Source organism: Aythya ferina (genome assembly GCF_964211825.1).
Source record: "Aythya ferina genome assembly, chromosome: 4".
NCBI classification, from domain to species: Eukaryota; Metazoa; Chordata; class Aves; order Anseriformes; family Anatidae; genus Aythya; species Aythya ferina.
The window spans coordinates 71519628-71540315 of record NC_140300.1 but is presented as its reverse complement, the minus strand read 5'-3'; the positions used below and the strand labels follow the sequence as shown (position 1 = coordinate 71540315).

At 40.1% G+C, this 20688-nt stretch overlaps 1 protein-coding gene across 4 annotated transcripts in view; it reads right to left on the bottom strand.

The window, feature by feature from the left end:
- The window catches only part of NPNT (nephronectin), a 63999-nt gene that overhangs the window by 14814 nt on the left and 28497 nt on the right, over positions 1–20688 (bottom strand). For all 4 annotated transcript variants that reach the window (XM_084517231.1, XM_084517232.1, XM_084517233.1 and 1 more), the window contains 6 exons: positions 17859–17951; positions 11080–11199; positions 10289–10408; positions 5402–5536; positions 4263–4385; positions 1996–2394 (listed from right to left, as the gene is read on the bottom strand). In XM_084517231.1, the coding sequence (XP_084373357.1) occupies positions 1996–2394; positions 4263–4385; positions 5402–5536; positions 10289–10408; positions 11080–11199; positions 17859–17951 (990 nt within the window). The remainder of the gene's footprint in view (positions 1–1995; positions 2395–4262; positions 4386–5401; positions 5537–10288; positions 10409–11079; positions 11200–17858; positions 17952–20688) is intronic.

Sequence of the window (20688 nt, the reverse complement as noted above, 5' to 3'; positions counted from 1 at the left end):
GGACATCAGCGTCTCCCACCTAGGTGACTGCTGCAAGGTAGCATAATTGGGGGAAAGAAAGGTACCAGCTTCGTTAAGGATCATGCCACTAGTGCCACACAAATTCCTACACCCTACAGCACATCTGGAGTATTCCAGTCACTCAGTTATGTCACACACCTACGTGTATCAAGGATTTCTTTAGCAGGGGATAGAGCCAGAAATAACATGAGCTTAAAGACACTGACTTGATCTGTCCCTATACTGCCTGCTGAAGCCAGTAACAATTGCTGTGCTTGATGCCTCTGGGAATCCTGCTTACTGTGCACTGAAGCCTTTGAAGCGATGTATGGACACCACAGACCTCAAAGGGTAGCAGCTAACCTATATAAAAAACTAAAAAATACTTTTCAAAGATTAACTTTTCCCTCTCCCATGTCTGTTATATGGAAAATAGCGTAAGCTTACAGTTAGGAAACAAACTTGAACATTTTTACTTGCCTACTTTCTAAACTCCTATATCCCAAACATTCATATGGAAAGCACTAGCTTCGAAATCTAGCCCTTTGGAGAGATTAGAGCAAACACTAATTAAAAATAAGCTTTATGCAAGTGATTGGTTTTGCCTCATGAAAATAGCTGAAAGTTATCCCCCTGCTTGGGAATTCCAGAGAGTACTCACAGCACAAGACAGCCTGGGAAGCACAGCGCCATAGCCTAGACTAATTTCCACAGAACCCAGCATTTTTAACTATTGGTTCCCATTATATTAATGTTCAGGAGCCTTTACTATTTGTTTGTTTTTTTGTTTTGTTTTTTTTTTTAATTTTATATTAAAACATTATTTAACTGAATATATTATTTGAATTCTTTAAAAACAGTCTGGAAAAAGCCAGAGCAGGATTTATCTTCCCAGACCGTTAGTCAGTTTTTGTCTCTACTTTGAATTTATCAAATTGTCTACAGCAGACAAAACACCAACAGAGAAAACAAAACATTTTTTTTACGAGGAAGAAATTATTTCACTACGTCATGGTCTAAGGGAACACAGCCCAACAAGTTATTTCATAGATGCCAAAGCTACCAGAAAAAAACTCCCACATTGCTTGTACACCTTCTCTGAGACAGCAAATTTCTTCCTCCTCCTCCATCACTCCTGCAGCTTCATTGTACGTCACGCTGAAGGAAAAGGGCTGATCCAACACACCCTCCCCATCTCTAAAATTTGCAGCAGAACTAAAGATAAAATTGGGTGTTGAATGTTTCTTGGCAGCTGTATGCAACTCTGCATGTGCCAGCAGAGCCATCTGAGGCACGCACTAAAGCTGGTGTAGAAACAGTGCTATGTCTTTCAGAGCAGTTCTTAAAATGACATGTCCTCGTGCTAGGGGAATCTTTAGTATCCTCACCTTTTACATATCCATTTTCAGAGATGCAGTCCATAAAATTAGCCTCCACGATATTTTCACGCAATGCTACATTCGCTTAGTCATAATCATCCAAGGCTATTTGGATTCATATAATACAGGCAACATAACAGAGCCTTTAGGAAATGGTCCCATTTTACCATTACCATTCTTAAAGCTAAGGAAATATGCTGTCAGAGAGTGACTCTCAAATCCCTGATTTTTGAATCTTCTGAGTATAAGTTATGTTGCATTTCAATTATTTTTCAATAAAATGCCTTTCCTTTCTCCCTCCAAAACTTTCGTCTGAAAATGTAAACAGGTTAAGCACTTACAAAGGACAGTATACTCACAAATAATTCAGGAAGGAAAACTGAAATTTTTGGTTGAATTCATCGAGAATTTTTTCCCACATTTTTGTTATGTCATAGAAACAATTATTTGTGCAGCTTTACCACATGATCAGTTTCAATTCCATGTCTTTGTTCTCATTCATAAAATATTCCAAAAAAAAAAAAAAAAAAAAAACACCACAAAATAGTACAGTGAATGCTTTCACTTTCCCACATCTACAGTTCCAATAAATGAAAGGCTATGTAAATTTACTTACTGAACACATCTCCTCGGGGTTTCTGAGGATCTATCTGGATTCTGTTGTCATCTGTAACTCCTTGGGAAGATGTTGTTTCAATGGGAATATGTGAAGGATATTGGGTTGTTATCACAGGAGGTCTTTGTGGTGGTAGCGTGGGTCTTAACGTTGTAGGCTGAGGTGGTGTTGGAGGTGGAGGCCTTGTCACTGGCTTTGTTACTGGCCGTGTTGTCACAGGCACATACCTCGTGGTTGGCCTTGGTGTGGGTCGAGTTGTTGGCCTTGGTGTGGGTCGAGTTGTTGGCCCGGCTGTTGGTCGAGTTGTTGGCCTTGGTGTGTGTTGAGTTGTTGGCCTTGGTGTGGATCGAGTTGTTGGCCGGGCTGTTGGTCGAGTTGTTGGTCTGGTCACCGGCCTTTCTGTAATGATACAAATGGTTTGAGGGGTTGGTTTGTGCCTCCAACGTCAGGAATGCTATTGGCTACACCGGGGCATTCCTTAGGAAGCCTGCTGTTGCTCTTGAATGTATGCTACGGACCAGGTGGCTCAATCATAGTATTAGGAATAACCGCAGAGAGAATCAAAAAGGGACCAAAATGCACATCTGAGTCTCTCGCTCCAGAAACTTCAGAATATAGTTCATTGACATGAATAGTCTTTGCTGAAATAATTTCTCTTCTTCTGAATGTTTCCACTAATTAGATACATACTTCAGCATCAACACTACCGAATTTTCTGTACTTCTCATTACAGTATTTTAGAGATGATTTGGAATGACTGAAGGCACACGGTGACTTCCATCCCCACCTCCTCCCAAGCATCAACGCTATCAGAATTGGCAAAACGTACCCAAAAGAGCTGGAAGTGAAAAAGCATGGACAGGAAGGGTAGATCTTAAGCCATGCTGTAAAACTGGACAAGTTTTTACTCAGGAGCAGAGCAAAACTTAGTAACACTCCAATGTTACCACCATTTTGGTCATGAACAGGCACATACCTTTGGCTTAAGAAAGTATCTTCCAGGCCTCTCCGCTTCCTCACAACACTTCTCCTTGTCAACAAGCATTAATCACGTTACAGACATTGAACCTAAACCAACTAGCTTTCATTTTAATCCTTCTCTTTGCTGAACACCAGGAAAGTAAGTACATGTAAATGGTTTTTTTTCAGCCTCCACAAAAAAAGAAGAGGTAAACCGAGCACCACCTACGACACAGTGGCATTGCCTGCTATTAATACCACCTCCCTAATATTTCATAAAGAAAGGACAACAGATTTTAATTTTGTTTCACAAAGGGAGTTTCTATAGACATGAAATGCAATGACATCTGTTTTGTTATTTATAATTTACGCTTTGTTAGTAAACCTTTATATCTCACTGGAGTTCTTAAAAGCCCCAATAAGAATTCCAGTCACATATTATGTGTACAAGTGTTTCAAGTATAACAGAGTTAAAATGAAGAACGACTCTTTGTTAAACAATGAACTGTTTGATGATACCAGGCAAAAGATTTTACATTATGGTGCATTAAAATATCAAATACACGTTAGGACTAAGCGTGTCCACATACAGTTGTAACCATTCAGGTTGTGACAGATCACCTTGGCAAGACCACAAAACCATGATGGCTAAAACCGTCGCAGCTGCAGTGGTACTGCCCTCTAAAGAGATGGGTGAGTCACCAACGACCAGAACCCACATACAAACACAGAGTCCTCAAAAAGGTTCTGCAGATCTGTCATAGAGCTGCACAGTCCTGAGGGAGGACTGGGGAGAGCTCCAGCAGCCTGTTCAGTACCAAAGGGGATGACTGCTGCTCCCAGCAGGGACATGAGGATGGGAATTCTCTTGCAGGGCACTCATCTAAAGAAATCCTCTCTCTCGGCTGTGCTCAGATCTGGGGAGCAGCGGGGAGTGGATGTGGTAAGCTGCTGAAACGGGCATGTTGCAGGACGAACATAATAGCAGCGTATGAGTAATATGCTCTGTTTGACCAGACCTACCCTGCTTACTCACTTGTCCTCCTTCTGAAGCAATCTCTAGAATGAAGCTGTGAATAGGGTGAGGTGAATTTCTTTCTAATTATGAAAATGTCTCAGAGAGAGGTATTTTTATCAAAGCATGCAAAGACTCAGAAAACTCAGACTACATTCCCTGGCCTTTCTTAAAGTATTAAAAATAGTTGGAAGAGACTGAGCCTGATAGTGGTATATCTCAAAATTTCCAGCACAGGATTCACGGACACATTTGCTTTTAGAATTGCTTTTTTAAAAGCAGTGTTACGTACGTATGCAGTTTGTTCCGTTGTCTCTGTACCCTTCTTTACATTTGCATTTGTACGATCCTGGTGTATTGTAACACCGTGAAAAACTACCACACTGATGCTGGCCAAGGGAACATTCATCTATATCTGCAACAGAAAGTTACAAAAAAAAAAATAATCATTTGCATTAAAGAAATCTGACTTTCTGCTTAACCCTGCAAAAACATGAACAGTAGTATGATCATTAGGAAAAATACAAATTTCAGAAAATTCAATAAAACTGAATTGGCAGTAGAAAAAGGAAACCGGCTGCAAATTAATGTGGTGAGTTTAGGAATACGCACATTCTCAGTCACCCAGGTATTAAAATGTTTTATTTTTTTTCATAAAATGCTGCTTCTTTATTATAGATCTAGGTAGAAACTGCTTATACGACATTTCCATGTTGCTAGTAGTATGACTAAAATCTCCAAATTCTAGTGCTCTGCACAGAGATTTCTCTCAAAAAAGCATACTTAAACATAAACCAATACCTCATTATCTCCACATGATCCTTTTTTGAGTGAAAGGATCGTAACCATTGAGGCCATGGGAAACTAAGACAGTGGGATCTGGGAACATCTCTGTTGAAGGGCATACACCAGCTGCATTCCAGTCTCATGTCCAGACAAAGACAGGTTATTTCCCAACCCTTGCCTTTTCCCCCCGTCCTCAGGGAAGGAAGGTTGTGCAGCCTGGGTTGGAAGGAGTTGGGTTGTACCCTTGCCACATTTTCTTATCTTGGATCTTGGGGCAAGCAGTAGAGCACACCTGTGGTAGAGCTCAGACATAGCCTAAGCTAACACAGCACTCCAAACCTACAACTGCCTGTGCCCTGTGAAGCCTGTGGACACAAAGGTTTTGGAAACGAATTAGTGGAACACAAGGTCTGCTCTCCCACCAGATTTCACAAGAGAACCAGTTATAAGAATTGGGGCAAAACGTGAAGTTTCACATTCAATCTATTTCTATGACCCATTCTTTCCTAAAATGCAGGTGCAGAGCAACCTAAAACAACCTGCTTCAACACTTCTCCCATAATAAGCAAATGTTCCTCTTTAAACCATTAATTTCAGTTTAGAATATGTGTCTCTGTTACATGCACATAAGAAATACGTTATTACCATGGCATTGGTATTTGCCTCCGATGTACATTAGATCAAAGCCTTTATGACACCTGCAAATGTAGCTTCCAAAAGTATTGACACAGTGCCTAAATCGTGGGCAGATGACTCTTCCAGTAGCACATTCATCAATATCTGTGGAAACAAAGGAACTGCATTATTTTTCATAACAGTTAAAATACAATCTATACTATCTATATTAAACTGGTTACACATAACAAACAAAAAATGAAGAAGAATAGCCAAAGAACTTCCTTCTGAAAAGGTCGTGCTGGCTACAGCCAGCAGTAACACCTGAGCACTTCTGGCTGTGTCACCTCAGCTCAGCTCCTCGTCACATGCCCACATTTTTATGCTTCCCATGCCAGAAGCCTTTACAAATGCTACGAATGACAAGAGAGGCACCATGGGCACCACTACCAAAGTCTCAGCACTTGCTCTGTAGTCTTGCATCCTGGTGCCCTTCCCCTTGGAAAGGAGATGTTCTCTAACTCCCCACAGGATGCCTTTTTTGAGGCCTCAAAGCACTCATCCTTAGAACTGTGCTGACATTTTTCTGAGTAAAAGCTATTTCATGCTACCTGTATAAATTTCTTTTATCTCACTAAGCCCTGCAAAGTTATAAAGATAGAATCTGGATTTACAGGAGAGGAATAATAAAAAATACCCCAGTTATTCTTTGCCTGAAACATGCCTGAAACATTGCTCCTGTAGCACAGGTGATGTGTACCCACTCGAAATACATTACCATGCAGTAGAAAGTAATTTGCTTTTATAAAAATCTCAGGCATCCCTCATCCATGACCTGCAACACTGAACCTATCAGAAATCTTCAGATTCAGAAATCTGTTCAGGACTTGCTGTAAGCAAAGAGGGCAGGCTAATGCCCGGGATGCAGTATTTCTGGGTCACCTACATGTAGTCACCACAGGCTGAATGCCTTTCCCTGCAGTACCTGCACCGTAGCTGACCCCTCTGTCATGGGGATGCTGGCTACGTGAAGTGACCCTCAGGTCTCAGAGGTGCTGAGGTACGTGGCTCCGTTTGCCCTGCCAGGGAGATGAAGCAACATCCAGGCAAGGAGAGAGGACTGGGAAGCCGTGTGATGCTCAGCCAACGTCTGATGCCTCCCAGCTCCCTGAAGCTGCTGTTCTTCATGCTACGTACGCCGGGCTGAGGCCCGGGGAGCAGCCAGCACTCACCCAGGTCTGCTCTCGCTGTCTGCAGAGCTCTCGGCAGGAGACCAGGCTGAGACACAAAAGCCACGCACAGCCACTCACTCTGTAGCCCTTGGAAACCGAGCCGCAGCCTGCTAAGTACTTGAAGCTTAATTCTGCACCGAGGTAGGGACCTGCCATGCACAGCTGCCTCTGACGCACACCACTTCTGACGTTCACTGGTTATCTGCAGGGCACAGTTCAAGCCTCTGCTCTGCAGCTCTATCGGGCTCTTCATCTATGGGAAAGCAAGCTTTTGCTCTCCACGCAATTCTTTTTCCAAAAAGGAGCACTTCAGCAGCAGGTGTCAAGAGTGCAAAACAAAGCTGAGTGATTGATGCCTTGCTGCTTGTGAAAGAGGCCTGAGCAAGGCAGAGAGAAGCCTGAATCTCTTACACAGCACGGAAGAAATGTTACCACTGATAAACGGTTGCTCTGACACACTCAAGGATTCGTGATTAATAAAGAATGGTTCAAACAGGGAACTAAGAGAAACAAATCTGCTGGTTAATTAGGGCAGCTACCTGGGACAGGTGAGATGTAGCTCCAGGTTCTCCGAGCTGTTTCCCACAACCAAAAAGTAACCTCGAGCCATGAATTACTGCCTGGATGGGCTCTCCCAGCAGCAACTGCTGGCACCGTCCCACCTTGCATAAGGAATTAGTGAGGACAGAAGGATGCAGCCCCTCAGCTCCCACCCTCCTGGCCCACAGGATGCTCTGACACAGCTCTACACTACTCTCAGACTGGAGCACGCCTGCAATGCTTCAGGAAAGGGCCAAACGGGAAAGAAAATGAAGCCAACACAGGGCACACGCCTGAACCTCCCTATGGATCTGCCTCTCGGTTTAAATGTATGATTAACATTCTAGGCTCTGAGGGTATTGTTAACATTTTTACAAATGCTACCATGTTCCTTACCACCATTTAATTTACGAGCCACAATTTTCCACCCTTTATTCAAATATTATTTCAATGCTGCATATTTCAGACTCTTGATTACTACGGTGTTTTTTAATTATTATTTATTTTTAAACCACAGCTTCAAAAAACAATTCAGTAGGAAAAAATATTAGTCACTGAGGGTATTTCATGATAGCATGGATTATGTTCTTTAAAACCTAATGGAGCATGTCCTGCCTCTCTTTCTGTACAAACCCGTTTTTTTTGCAAATTCACGTATGGTAAGAAGCGTGCTGAGAGTGCTGTAGTCGTATTGTAGTCGTACGCTCTTTACTGGTGGCAAAAACATGTTTTGACCATTAGCTAGAAGATGGCACGTAAATGGTTACGGTTAGTCTCCTCCAGCTCTCAAACAGCCCAGACTGTCGCTTCCCTCAAACCGACAGAGCTGTGCCAATTCACACCTGGGCCAAATGGTGCAAGGGCTGTTTCCCTTTACCTGCTGCAACGCCCTGTGGCTCCTGTGCTTCCTATGAAAACCAGGGCACGAGGGGGTGATTTGTATTCTGATCAGCCTGGTTTGCAATGGAGGCGTGTGCCCAGACCTAGCATCAGGGAGCTGCTCCAAAGGCAAGTGGTGCAGACAGAACCTCACAACCGTCGTAGTCAGAGCTCGATAGAGAAGCAGAATTACAAGCAGACTTGCTTCGATCCCGCTGTGAATAAGGCCATATTACCAACCCCAAAAAAAACTATGAGGCTGATTTTAAAATAATTTGGTTTTTAAGTTTATAAGAGTACATTTTCAAGATCCTATTCACAAACAAAGCAACTAGAAAGACTTTATATTGCAGTGAAAGTTATTATTTTCAGCCCTCAAATAACTACAGACCTTCTAAAGCTGCAATGTATATATTGCTAATTTCATAAAATGAAAAACCCAGTCAAAAGAGCTGACAACATAATTTGATGGCTCATTTATTGATTCAAGAATCCTTAATTAGTCAATTAATCCCTAGCTTCACTGAACATTTTGCTGAATTCTTTTTCAATTTGTTGTTAGCTTCAGTGATTTACCTTCATGGGCAAATTGTTTGGTTGCTCTTTACTGTCTGGAAGGATCATTTTAACAAGAGAATGATCAGCATGGGTTAAACTAAGAATAGAATAATGCCTAGAGGAATTTCCACCTGTGCTAAAAATAAGCATTAAATTCCCAGCTGTCTTTCAAATTCCATTCAAACTAGGATTTCACAAGCTGCAGCCGATAGACACTTCAATTTTCTTACCATCATCAACATTGTTATTTCCTTACTGCTTCTACACTGGTAGTATCTGTACACTCCTTGGAACTGATGTGCACCCCAGCAATGATGGGGTTGGACACATTTGAGGAAAAAAATGAAGTTCTAGCCCTAAATAACTTTGATTCTTGGTGGTATTTACTGGTTTAGTGCAACTCAAACTTGACAGAGCAATTGCACTTGAATGCACGTCACAGTCATTTCTTACCAAAAAAGAGCTCAGCATTGTGTGTGTGACCCATGAAGGACATTGGTAGTTTCTTGCTATGACTACCTTCTCTGCATTGTGTAAGCCTGCTGTGAAATTTTTGTGGATTTTAGAAACAGGATACAAGGTCAATCTGAATGATGCATACAAATTGCAATGTGGGTACACAGTTCTTCACCTTAATAGAAAAAAAATGTCTTTTTTTTTTTTTTTTTTTTTTTAAATCTACACTAAACAACTAGTGTCATGGTGCTGGTCAGAGTATTAGACTTCTGGATTACAAGTGTATTTTGTTTATTTCAAAGTAAGTATGAAGTTTGTTTTAAATTCTCAGAGAAATGCACCCACTAGGAGAACCTCAAGTATTTTTTCTAGCAAGTTCCTACATTTGGTACAATCTGCTTGAATTCCTACTTAAAATCACTCAGCTTACTACGACATGGTACAAGTCTTTTGCAAAGATCTCTATCTGCCATGTCTACAGTGAGACTAATCACAGTACAATCTCTTCAGCATGTGACAATGGTCTTTATTTATTTTTTTTTCTGATTGCTATACCCATTCTTTTGCATGCGTAGACATGCCAATTACACTCTTACAGCTGAGCCTGCTCCTCACATCAGAAGATCTAGATTCTGTCCCTTGCTCTGCCACCAAGTTCTTGGTCGGCATGGGTAAGTCACTTTCAGAAGTGACTTTCACCTCCCCTGTGGATAGCCATGGTACCTGAGTGAATAACGAGGGCATCCATACTCTCTTACATTCTTTCAGTACAATTCTGCATGGTTGTTAGAGGTTATGGAACAGTAGCACTGCGTAGGATATAAATAGCACAATCACTGGAGCATCATGCCTACTCAGGATGTGTAGTTAATGACTAAAGAAATCACGTCACGCTGTTCTTCAGACCATAGTAACGTGTGGCACAATGCAGTCTGATTAACCACGAGCACCTCTTCCATGTTCAAAAATGTGGGAAGTGTATTTCACTTCCACACTGTACGAATTCCTGAGTTTAACTTGGAGTTTTCACAGTTAGGCAAGAAAGACAGGAGCCTAGATTGAACTTTCTATACTGAGAGTGTTCAGAGACCTTTACCTTGGTTATCCCAATCCTTATCAGCAATGTCTTTAAACTGCATGGATAATGCTTTCAAAAATACACCTGATAAACTCTTGAAATGCATTTAGGGTAAGGCTGAAAACAATCTTGGGAAAAAAAAAGAAAAAAAGAAATGTGCATCTGATCACCTACCTATGCAGGTTCTACCATCAGGCCCCAGCTGCAGTCCTGGAGAAGGACAGCGGCAGCGCACTTCTCCTTTCAGCACATCACAGCCATACTGACAGTTTGCCATTGAGCAAGAAAGGGCATCTAGGGGAAAACAATTGAACCTGTTAGATAAGGAATCTGACCAGAGCCATAAAGTCACTGCAATCTTTGGAGAAGTAGGACACAGTACAGGTATAATAGAAATGGAGAAACACCTGTAGAATTTGACAGGTAGTCATTCTTGCCTTAAAAGCACAACTGCAAAAAAGAAAGACAAAAACCAAAATGCCACAGTTGTAGTAAGTTGTGTCATGGAAAGTAGAGCATGAAAAATAGGAACCTCATCTCCAGAGAGATGACAGTACAATTTTATACCAGTCAGACAACCAACAGCTGCAGCTTTAATGATTTTACATTTATAAGGACATAATACAACAGAACTGCAGGTGTCTTGCTGCAATGAAAACAGCAAGCACTTGCCTCTGAAGGACAATTACCAGTGATTTACAGCATTGAAGAATGCTTCTGGGAAAACTTGTAATAAAACTAATAAAATCAAACTATTTGCTCGTGTTTTGTTCAGCCTAATTTCATTAGGGAAAAAAAAAAAAAAAAAAAAAAAAAAAAACAGCTCATTTTATGCAATTGCCTGATTTCCAGCAAGATTAATCTTTTACTGCAGGACTCATCTTAATTTCATAAAAGTTGCCCAGGGAAGCCCAAGCAGGGATCTTGAGGAGACTACAAAAAGAAAGCAAGAAGCCTTGCCGTACTGGAGCACGTTCCGTCTGGCATCAGCATGTAGCCGTTCAGGCAGTAGCACTTGTAGCTGCCATAGGTGTTCATGCACCGGTGTTTGCATGGCCGGGGCTTCAGTCCACACTCGTTTAGATCTGCAACAAAGAGTACAAGGGAAGGGGACGAGAAACAAAAGCATAGTAAGGATGTGTGAAAAGAAATACGAGATCAAATTCCTGGAGGAAGAAGGAAAAATGCAGCAATTAGCTTTTTAGATGCAGTCCAGCTGATAGCAAGTGTTCAGAACAAACTGCACGAAGCGCTGTTCAGTCCTCCTGCCAAGTGGAATATGTTTTTCTGTTTCACCTTTTCAGAAAAAAAAATAAAAAATTAAAAATAGCAGTACTAGCATTAAATTAAGCACTGACAGAAGTTTCATTAGCAAGTGTACAAGCTCAGGCTGCCCAGATCTTGCCACTATCCATGTTGATCTGATGACCCGGACCAGCCAGAACTCCAGAGGAGGAGAAAGCAAACGTCACTGCTGCAATCGCTATCAGTGAGGCTGATAGTGATTCAGTGATTTGCTACCATGCTTCAGAATTAGTTGCAGAGGAAGGCAGGAAAACCGATTTGAAGCTACTTAAAACAATCTCATGGAGAAAATGTTTTCCTTACCGTCTACAAAAGACTGATAAAACTACCTGACACCAGGGATATTTGTCAAGGACTATGCCTAAGGGCTAGTATTTCAGATTTACAGTTTAATACAGAATTCATGACTTAACTTGTAAATATTCAGCCCATGATTTTTGTATCAGTTGACAGGGCTTCTAACAAGATTGTCAGGAAACCCTTCAGAATTCTCTTCCAAGAATATGTTAATTTAATTGGGTACAACAGAATAATTCTCCACAGAACTTAGTTATTTGTATATTGACAAGTAAAGATGAAAATATAGGTGAACATGATAAATGCATTCACAAATCCAGCCAGCAAGTACTTAACTGAATTACTGGCCCTCAACTCCAGCATTGCATAATGCTACCTGGAGTGCTGTTACAGTAACAGAGAGTGGTATTTCCAGGAACTTTTCAAAGAGCCACTATTAAACACGTTCTCATGAAGTGTCACCACTGTGACCCAAAAGCATCCTCAAGGATTTTGCTGGTACCTGTAAATGAGCACTCTATTATGTCACGGTTGGTCCCGAGAGCTCCAAAAGTGTTAGAAAATCAAAATCTATCATCTTTGGAGTTACTTTGTTTTTATCAAAGGAGAATGTTCGCTCCTGCAGCTGCAAGGAAGACCAGGTGAACATAGGCAGGACTTCAGAGAGGAAAAGCTGCCAAAATGAGGGCTGGACCTGTGCCCTGGAAATGAGGAGAGGTGACCTTCTCTGCAGTCCTTCTGCAGAGCACACATTGCACAAAAAGCATCCCTTTCAAACTCTCTCACTCTTCAGGAGGTTAAAAACATTTCTCCAAGCATCTCCAGAACATACTTCTCTCAGCAGGCACCGATACCAGAATCATAAAATGCACCTGCAGTGTTAGAGAGAAACAGCTGTGGAAGAGACGGACGTTTTCTACTGTGAAACCAGGACCTTCAGCTAAGAGTGCTGACCGTCAGTAAAGTGTGTGCACAGGCCAAACTGGAAAGCAGATGATGATGGAGGGGGAGGACAAGTTATTATTGTGAAAATCTTTATAGAAAAAAGATATATAAAACGCTTATAATAAACTGGAGGAAGTTTGCATTTTGGGAGGCAAACTTCTCTAGGCAGCACAAAAGGCTTTTTTTATTTTGAATTTTGTAAAAATTACTGTTCCTGATAAATATTACAATTGCACTAACGTATTTCCTATATATCCAAAACTTCTGTTAAAAAGTTATTATTAAATGGAATAATATTGCCAGAGTTTGACTTGCAATTCATGGAAGTATCTGCACTGAGCCTACACCATTGATTGAGGTTCAAGCTCAAGAATAATTTTGAATTAAGAAAAAGGAAATTTCTTAAGTCTCAAATACATATATTTTTCCTGCTTTGTACAAAACCCATTACTTCACAAAATGAATACGTAACAGAGATAAGTACGAAATACTTTACTAGAAGTTGGGACAGGATGAGGAAAGTAATGCTGAAATGAAGCTGCAGGGCAGGATTTTAATGGTACCTGTATGATCTGCAAGTGCTTACATCCCACTGCACTTCAGCTCTAAGTTGAGAAGCTCCTAAAGATGCTACCCTTAAGAGCTGTGTCTCACTTACAGAGCTATTACCACAGATTCAAAATTGCAAGACATAAGTATTAATGGCTGTTCTCAGTTTAAAATCTGCCATCTTCCATAAAGTATAGATTATATTATAACCCCTAAATAACTGGAGTCCCACAGTACTCCGAATACTACGTAATTTGGTACAAAATATTCTTAGTGTAGAAATGAAAGCTGAGGTGTTGACAAATAGATGACGATTAGTAACATACTCTGAGAACAACCTGATCTGAAAAGGTAGATGCATCAACTGCATTAGGGTGTCACATCGCATGCATTTTGTTTGTGAAATTTTGACTAAATTATTTGTTCTCTTCACTTCATTCTATTTCTGCCTGTAAATAAATGCTGTCTCATCAGCTTTTTACTCCTCTGATTCAGAACTTAAAATACATGGCTGTGAATAAAATGCCTGCACCTTTGAACAGTCAAATTTTTTAACCTTGGCTGCCATCACAGAAGGCTAAGGTCACAAGGCATCAGAAATAAGCTGTTAGCACAGCTCCACACTAAATCTAAAACTCATGTGTCATGGGTTTTCACTTCTGCCTTTGACATTAGCTATTGGGAGGATGATGTTTTTAACCTTATGGAGTCAGAAGAAATGCTGCTGTTCGGGAAAACACGTACTGGCAGCGCCCTGGCTGCTGAAAAGCAAAGCCAGCCTCCAAACTGGCTGTGTTAGAGCACACTGCTCAGCCCACTTTATTTTCCCCGACGTGCAACTTGTCTTTTTCTCCTTTTCAGCAGCCAAGACAGGCACGTACTCTGAGAGCACGCAGTGAGCACCGCTCAGTCTCCAGCAGGCACGCTATATAATTACTGCTAGGTCTTCCTGGTTCTCTCTAAAGGCCCGTGTGAACATGCTGACAGCTCCCTCCATCTACCCCCGTGCTCCCATAATCCGTGACAGCGTGCTTCCCGCAGAACAGGCCGGATATACTGCACGTGGATGGGGGAGCACTGAAACATTCCTGCTATTAATATACTCTATCTGCTTCAGATGTGTTTCTCGTTCCTTAAGGAAGGTCTGCTTTTTTCAAGAACAGGTTCAGGCTAATGTTAGCAGTCAGGAAGCCAGCTATAGCAGCATACCTCTTGAACACATGCTGGTTTTAAAAAGGTCAGGTTACTTACCCAAAGACATCGATTGCATACTTCAAACAACATTATATATAAAGATACCTCAGTATAAATGACTATGCATCAAGAGAGGAAAAGAGAAAACACTAGAAGTTTCCTCTAAAGAAAAACAATTTGGAAACTAAAATGTATAAACTCAAATGTACAGATCAATTTTCACCCTGGAATTTAGAACATAAAGACCAACACTATTAAAACGTTTAACAAATTCCTTTAATTCCTTTGCAGGAATTCACCACCCTGTTGGCACTATGGAAGGCAGGTCCGTAACAGAAGCATGGGGAGCTGAGCACAAGTATTTCGTTTTTAAAGAAAAGAAAGAAAAATACAAATGCAAGGAAATGACAACATTTCTGTGCTGGAACATCCAGATGGGACTTCTCTGACCACTGTGTCACACATGATCTTGGACAACGACCAGCTTTGGTGCACACCCAGCACTGGAGTGCTTAAGCACATCTTTCTAGGAAGACACAGCATGCTCTACTATTATCTTTAATTAGTTTCTGCAGTAGACTCCAACACTCAAACCTTCTCTCTGCATTTTTATCCATATTAGCTACCTCGAATCAGTAAACACAGAAGTCAAGTATTCAATACCAAGTTTACTCAGGCTGAGACAGAAGAAAGCCACCGGCCAGAAACAAAGTCAAAAAAAATAATCTGTCACCCGTACTACAAAAAAGTAGGTCAGCTTTCATTCCCAGCAAGTATCAACACACTACCACATTAAATGTCTTTATGACACATTTGTATCACACTGAAGAGTTTTCCTCTCATCTCTTAGACTGATTAATCAACAGCTGCCAAATGCAGAAGTTAATGATTGCCATTTTCTTCAACTTCTAGCCTTATATAAATCACAGTTTTGTCTTTATCCGACCCGATAAACATTTTCCATTGTTCTCAGTCTATGAAGGAACTTAGAAATAAATTAAAAAGTGCAGGTCCTGAAAGAAGAGCAGGGAAAAGAAACAAAAGCAGGATACAACAGTGAGCAGAGTGGAGAGTCAAGCCTTTTCAGACTGCAGGCACGCAGTACCAAGGAAATACAATCAGTTATTTGCTCTGCATGCTAATGACACAGCAGGTTCAGCTTTCACATCACAGCCATCGGTCTGTCAGCCTCCAACCCCTTTGCAAGAAATTCTGTTATTGTTTCAAGCCGTGCAGGGAGAAGGAGCAGGCCGCCTGAGCTCCGGGACCATCTCACCCCTTGAAGGTGTATTTCTTGCATGCTGATCCAGGGGGCGGAACAGACGCGCTTCACTGCTCTGAGCAGGTGGACTTGTGTGTGGTTGCTCACCTTCACAGGGTGGGAGGAAGGCATAATAAAAATGAAGTGACCAAATCTTTGTCATATGCATTACTTTGTCATTAAGGAAAAAAAAAAAAAGAAAAAAAAAAGGAAAAAAAAAAAAAGGCAACGACAAGAATTGCTTTACAAAAAAAAAATCACAAAGAAGTAAACTTTTGCACTGTGTTCCTGGAACAAACAGAATAAGAAGATAGTAAGTTGCAGAAAAGATACTTTATATTCTTTATATAAAGACAACCTTTCCCTACCACAGGAAGTAACCTACACATGCTTCCAAATACTGGTAAAAATTGCAAGTTTTCAACTGCTCATATTTGTCTGTGAATATAGATCTTATTGAGGAGTTGGTATTAATTTTCTGGTGAACACGTTTTGGAAGAAGTACTGGTCCCCCTGTTATTACTATAAACTAGAGAGCTGGCAGATGGTATTTTTTTTCAGAAGACTCAACCTTTTTCTTAATTGGTTAGAGCTGTTAACCTGGGATTAAAAAGCCAGAAGGGAAACCCTGAAGTCACTTAGATGTGAAAGCACAGGGGTGAGAGCATGGTTATCTATTGTACAAAGTCACTGCAATAAACTGCTGACAATGACAATGTAATAAGAAAGATGATCCTAATTCCTGAGTGACCTAAAGTGAGGTCTAGATTGCCACTGGAAAAGGACAAGCCTTCAGGCACCATCGCACTGTCCAAGTTCAAGAGTCCTGCTGTGAGGCTGTGTAGTTCTTTTGGGTTGATCCATGGAATATGGCTTTATCTTCGAGGCCTGTGCCTGTTCATCAGCACTCATACTCAAAGAATGTCTCTCACCAAGAATCTGAGCACACTTTAAAGCCCAATGCCATTCGCATATCCTAGAAAGACTTGATATATGCAAGAATATTCAATCAATACTGGCTAAAAAACTTTAATCATTTATCACACTTTTCTGTCTTTGGCATTCAATGGAAAGTGAATAGATCAAGCCTACACAGTCAACCAATTTGCACAGCGTTCTTCTGATATTGTTAAAGCAATCAATACTTATAAAAATGGTTACACATACATGTAACAACTGCACTGTTTTCTGAAAAAGTTCCAGACTGACTGAAACAGGCATAGAATAAAATCATATAATCCTATCCTTTACAGTCAGTCCAGAGTAAAGGGAGATAAAATAACTTGATAGATGACAAAATAAACGAATCTTCAAATAATCTTTTTTTGAAGGATTAGTAAATCTGAAAACAAACATATAACTATTTTTAAAGAAAACAATATAAAATCAACACATCAAAAGAAGGTTAGCAACACCAGGGTACATTTTTAAACAAAAAACGTTTTAGTTCTTCAGGTAAGATTTTTCTACCATACTTCCTCAGCACTGTCAGAAAACATATGGACATTTTCTGTAGACTGGGACAAACGAAAAAGAGAAGCGTCTTAATGAGATAACCGTGTATGTGAGCAAGTCTTAGGCAACAAAATCCAATTCTGTATTACAGTTTTGCTTTATGCTATATAATCCTTATACTGCTACATGTTTTAACAATCAATTCTTGGGGAAAAAAAAAAAAAAAAAACCACAATGAAACTAAGGTGATAATTCAATAAGATAACACTTCACCCTTCCAACTTTTATTTACACAATGCAATTTATTGCTAGCTACCTCATTCAGGATTACAAACACAAAAAATGAGAGTGAATCCAGGAAATATTTTTTAATTACAGAAATGTTATTTCACTATCCAAACCTGAGCTTGTGACCTCATGAAATAACAGTTCTGAACACAAGATTACCAAATTACCTGATTCAGATTCAGGGCAGCAAGTAGATACATACTTGATGTTAATCACATTAATTTCACGTGAACAAAAGCAACTGCCTTCCCTGGATTATCCCACTGAAGATGTCATTTTCTCCACAAACACAAGCCCCGTATCAGAAAACTATACAGCAATAACAGAGCTGGTGTATGAGTTTGTTACCCTCTGCCTGCAGGCAACACACACAGCATTCGTGGGGTGGGAGTCAACAATACCTCTGTGATTTCACAAAGAAATTCTCTTTCTTGGACTTCACTTTCTTACCTTGATTGCAGGTTTTTCCAGTGTATCCCGGGTGGCACTTGCACTTGTTTGGCCCAACGCATTCACCATGTTTGCACCCTGGCTGGCATATAGCTGCAAACAGAAGAACACTCATTACTTTTCCACTCCAGTCCCGACTGACAGTGCATTACTTTAAAACAAATGGCAACGACCTAACAAAAATTGTACCATTTACGTTCCTCCCTTGAGCATCATTATGTGCCTCAAATACCACTGTTCAAACAACAGATGCACTTTCAAAAAAAATTGCCACCCCAATACACGTGGGAAGAACGAGATCCTCATTAGTATTCGATTTTTGTACAGCAGGAGGTTGTGCTCCTTCTGGGATATTAAACTCTTTTAGTACCTCATCAGCTCGCAGACAGCGTGCCTTCACTTGTGCTGCGTGTTTGTGTGCTGTGATTCACGTCGCTACATTTGGTAAGCCTGAAATATGCCCTGGCTATACAGGAATGTGTGCATCAATGTCATAGCTGACATGCAAACCGAGCCATGGTTCAGTCACCAGTAGCAACAGCACAGGTCCTAGCATTCACAGGTAAGATTCTTCTGAGACTTCTAAGCAACATCCTTTGTCCACTTATTAACAAATGTTTTGCCTGAATCTGTCCCTCTCAGGTGTTTGGATTCTGGCATGGGAATTACTTTTATTTTTCTTCTTTTGGAGAAAAAAATGGACTGGGTAAAAAAACCTATAATATGCTGCTTTATCACTGCATGCATCCAAGTCACTTCCACTCTGAACATTTCATGCATTTATTACCAATCCTGCTGTACAAATACACTCACAGAATGTGAATTTATGTTCTATTTGCTTCCAAAGTCAAGTTTGCCAGGTAATTTCTAATTCCCCAGATGGAGCACAAATACAGAACTCCAAGAAGCAATAGTTAGGACACCATCTTTGGTACCTCCCTCAACATAACACAAATAAAATGCCTAAACTTTTAAAATAACATAAGCACTGCTTTTGAAGAAACATAAGAATTCATCCACAAATTCATTTCTGCTGAGCTAGGATTATTTCTTAGATGCTAACAGGAATATTTACAGAGTGCTAGGAATCCTGCATAACTCTGGAAACCATTTCATTGCTGAAAATTTTAAATATTTCCAAGCCTTTTTTACTAAACTTATTGTTTCAAGCTAGTGGAAAACTGAAATATTTAATAAGCTCTAAAATTATGTTTATCATTCTATGACAGGATGCAGATGTACAATTCTAGTGAGCTTACTGCTTAAGCAAGACAGACACAAATGAGAAAGAAATCAGAGGGTGGCATAACTCAAGTACTCTGTAATTAGGAGTTATTATTTACCCTAGCTTTACATTCATTTTCTAAGCTAACAGTATCATTTGGAATTTGCAAAGTAACTAACTAAACCCAGCTGTAATACTCATTAATCTGACAACAGCCTATATCATAAAATTGAATGTATTAAGGATCTAATTTAATAGAAATCTGTCAGAATGCACTCACAAATGCAGCTTGCGTTATAGCCAGGCTGTTCAACAGGGTTGAATTAAACATAATTAAAACAGAAAGAAGAGATTAGTTATGGTTATGAAAGAACTATGCAAATACATCTCTGATGTTCTAAAATCTTTTCCACAAGATGGAAAGCATCCAGAATTAGCAGTTCCCACAACTGCATCCACAGAAGCAACTGTTAGCACAGAAAGAGCTTGCTCCAGTTTCAGGACTGCATTTGCCCTCTACTATTATCAGGGCATTTTTTTTGTTTAAATATTGGACAAATCTGAACAGTCATATCCCCAAGAACACAAGGCTTTGTTTTCAATCTTCAGCACTGCTCTTTGTGGATCTTCCTAACACTTCTGCAGTTTCTTCTGTAAATCTGTTTTTAGGAACGTCTTAAAAGACAACAGAGTGGGATGTTTTTAGTTAATGCAAAAGCTTTCTTCCTATAAACACTGGTCAGAAACAAAGAAACAGAAACATCACCCAATTAGAGAAAGTGGCTGTAGTAGTTTAGTAGACTGCTCAACGCTCTGTTTCAAAAAGCGTGCCCTCGGGTGATGGGCAGACAACTGAAGAACAACTGATATATCATGAAAAACTTCTAGAGCATTGTAGTTGGAAACAATTACTGCTTTTTTAATCATTAGAAGCAAACAGGGAAAAAAAAAAATATGTGCACTGCATTAAGAACTCATTTAGACCCAGTGACTCTCATCTTCCTGATATCACTGACCCTAGAGGTAATGATAGCAAAATGAAGACTATGTAGACGAAGTCCATGACTCTGAAGTCACCAGGGAAAAAACAAACAGATGTGATTACACTAGTGTAGAAACAAAAATGACTACCAATATGTTTCCATGAAATTTCAACCATCCTTTAAAAAAATCCATATTGTGAAGTGGGACACAGTTTAGTTTAGCTGACAGTAAAAAGTCTTAGTCCCCCCCCTTAAATGTATAAAGCAGACATTAGTAGCAGCTCAGACTGAGAAAAAAGATCTTACACCTGAAGACAAAAAGCCTTACACAATTTAGAAATGGAAATTTTTCTAACTCGGAAGGTCTGGTATCTGTACTACACCAAAAATTACGTAGCAGCATTAATAAATAATTATAATTATGAATAATTAGCTCTTAGCATTAATTAAATATCTAAAGCAAATGATATAGAACAACCATGAGGGATCTCATAGTTGTATAGCTTGTATATAACAAACAATGGGATCAATGTCATCCTCAAGGAGTCATTAGTTCGATACACCTCAAACAACTTAGCCCCATCCTAGGGTTCCATTTGCACAAAGTCAATAACGAAATCCA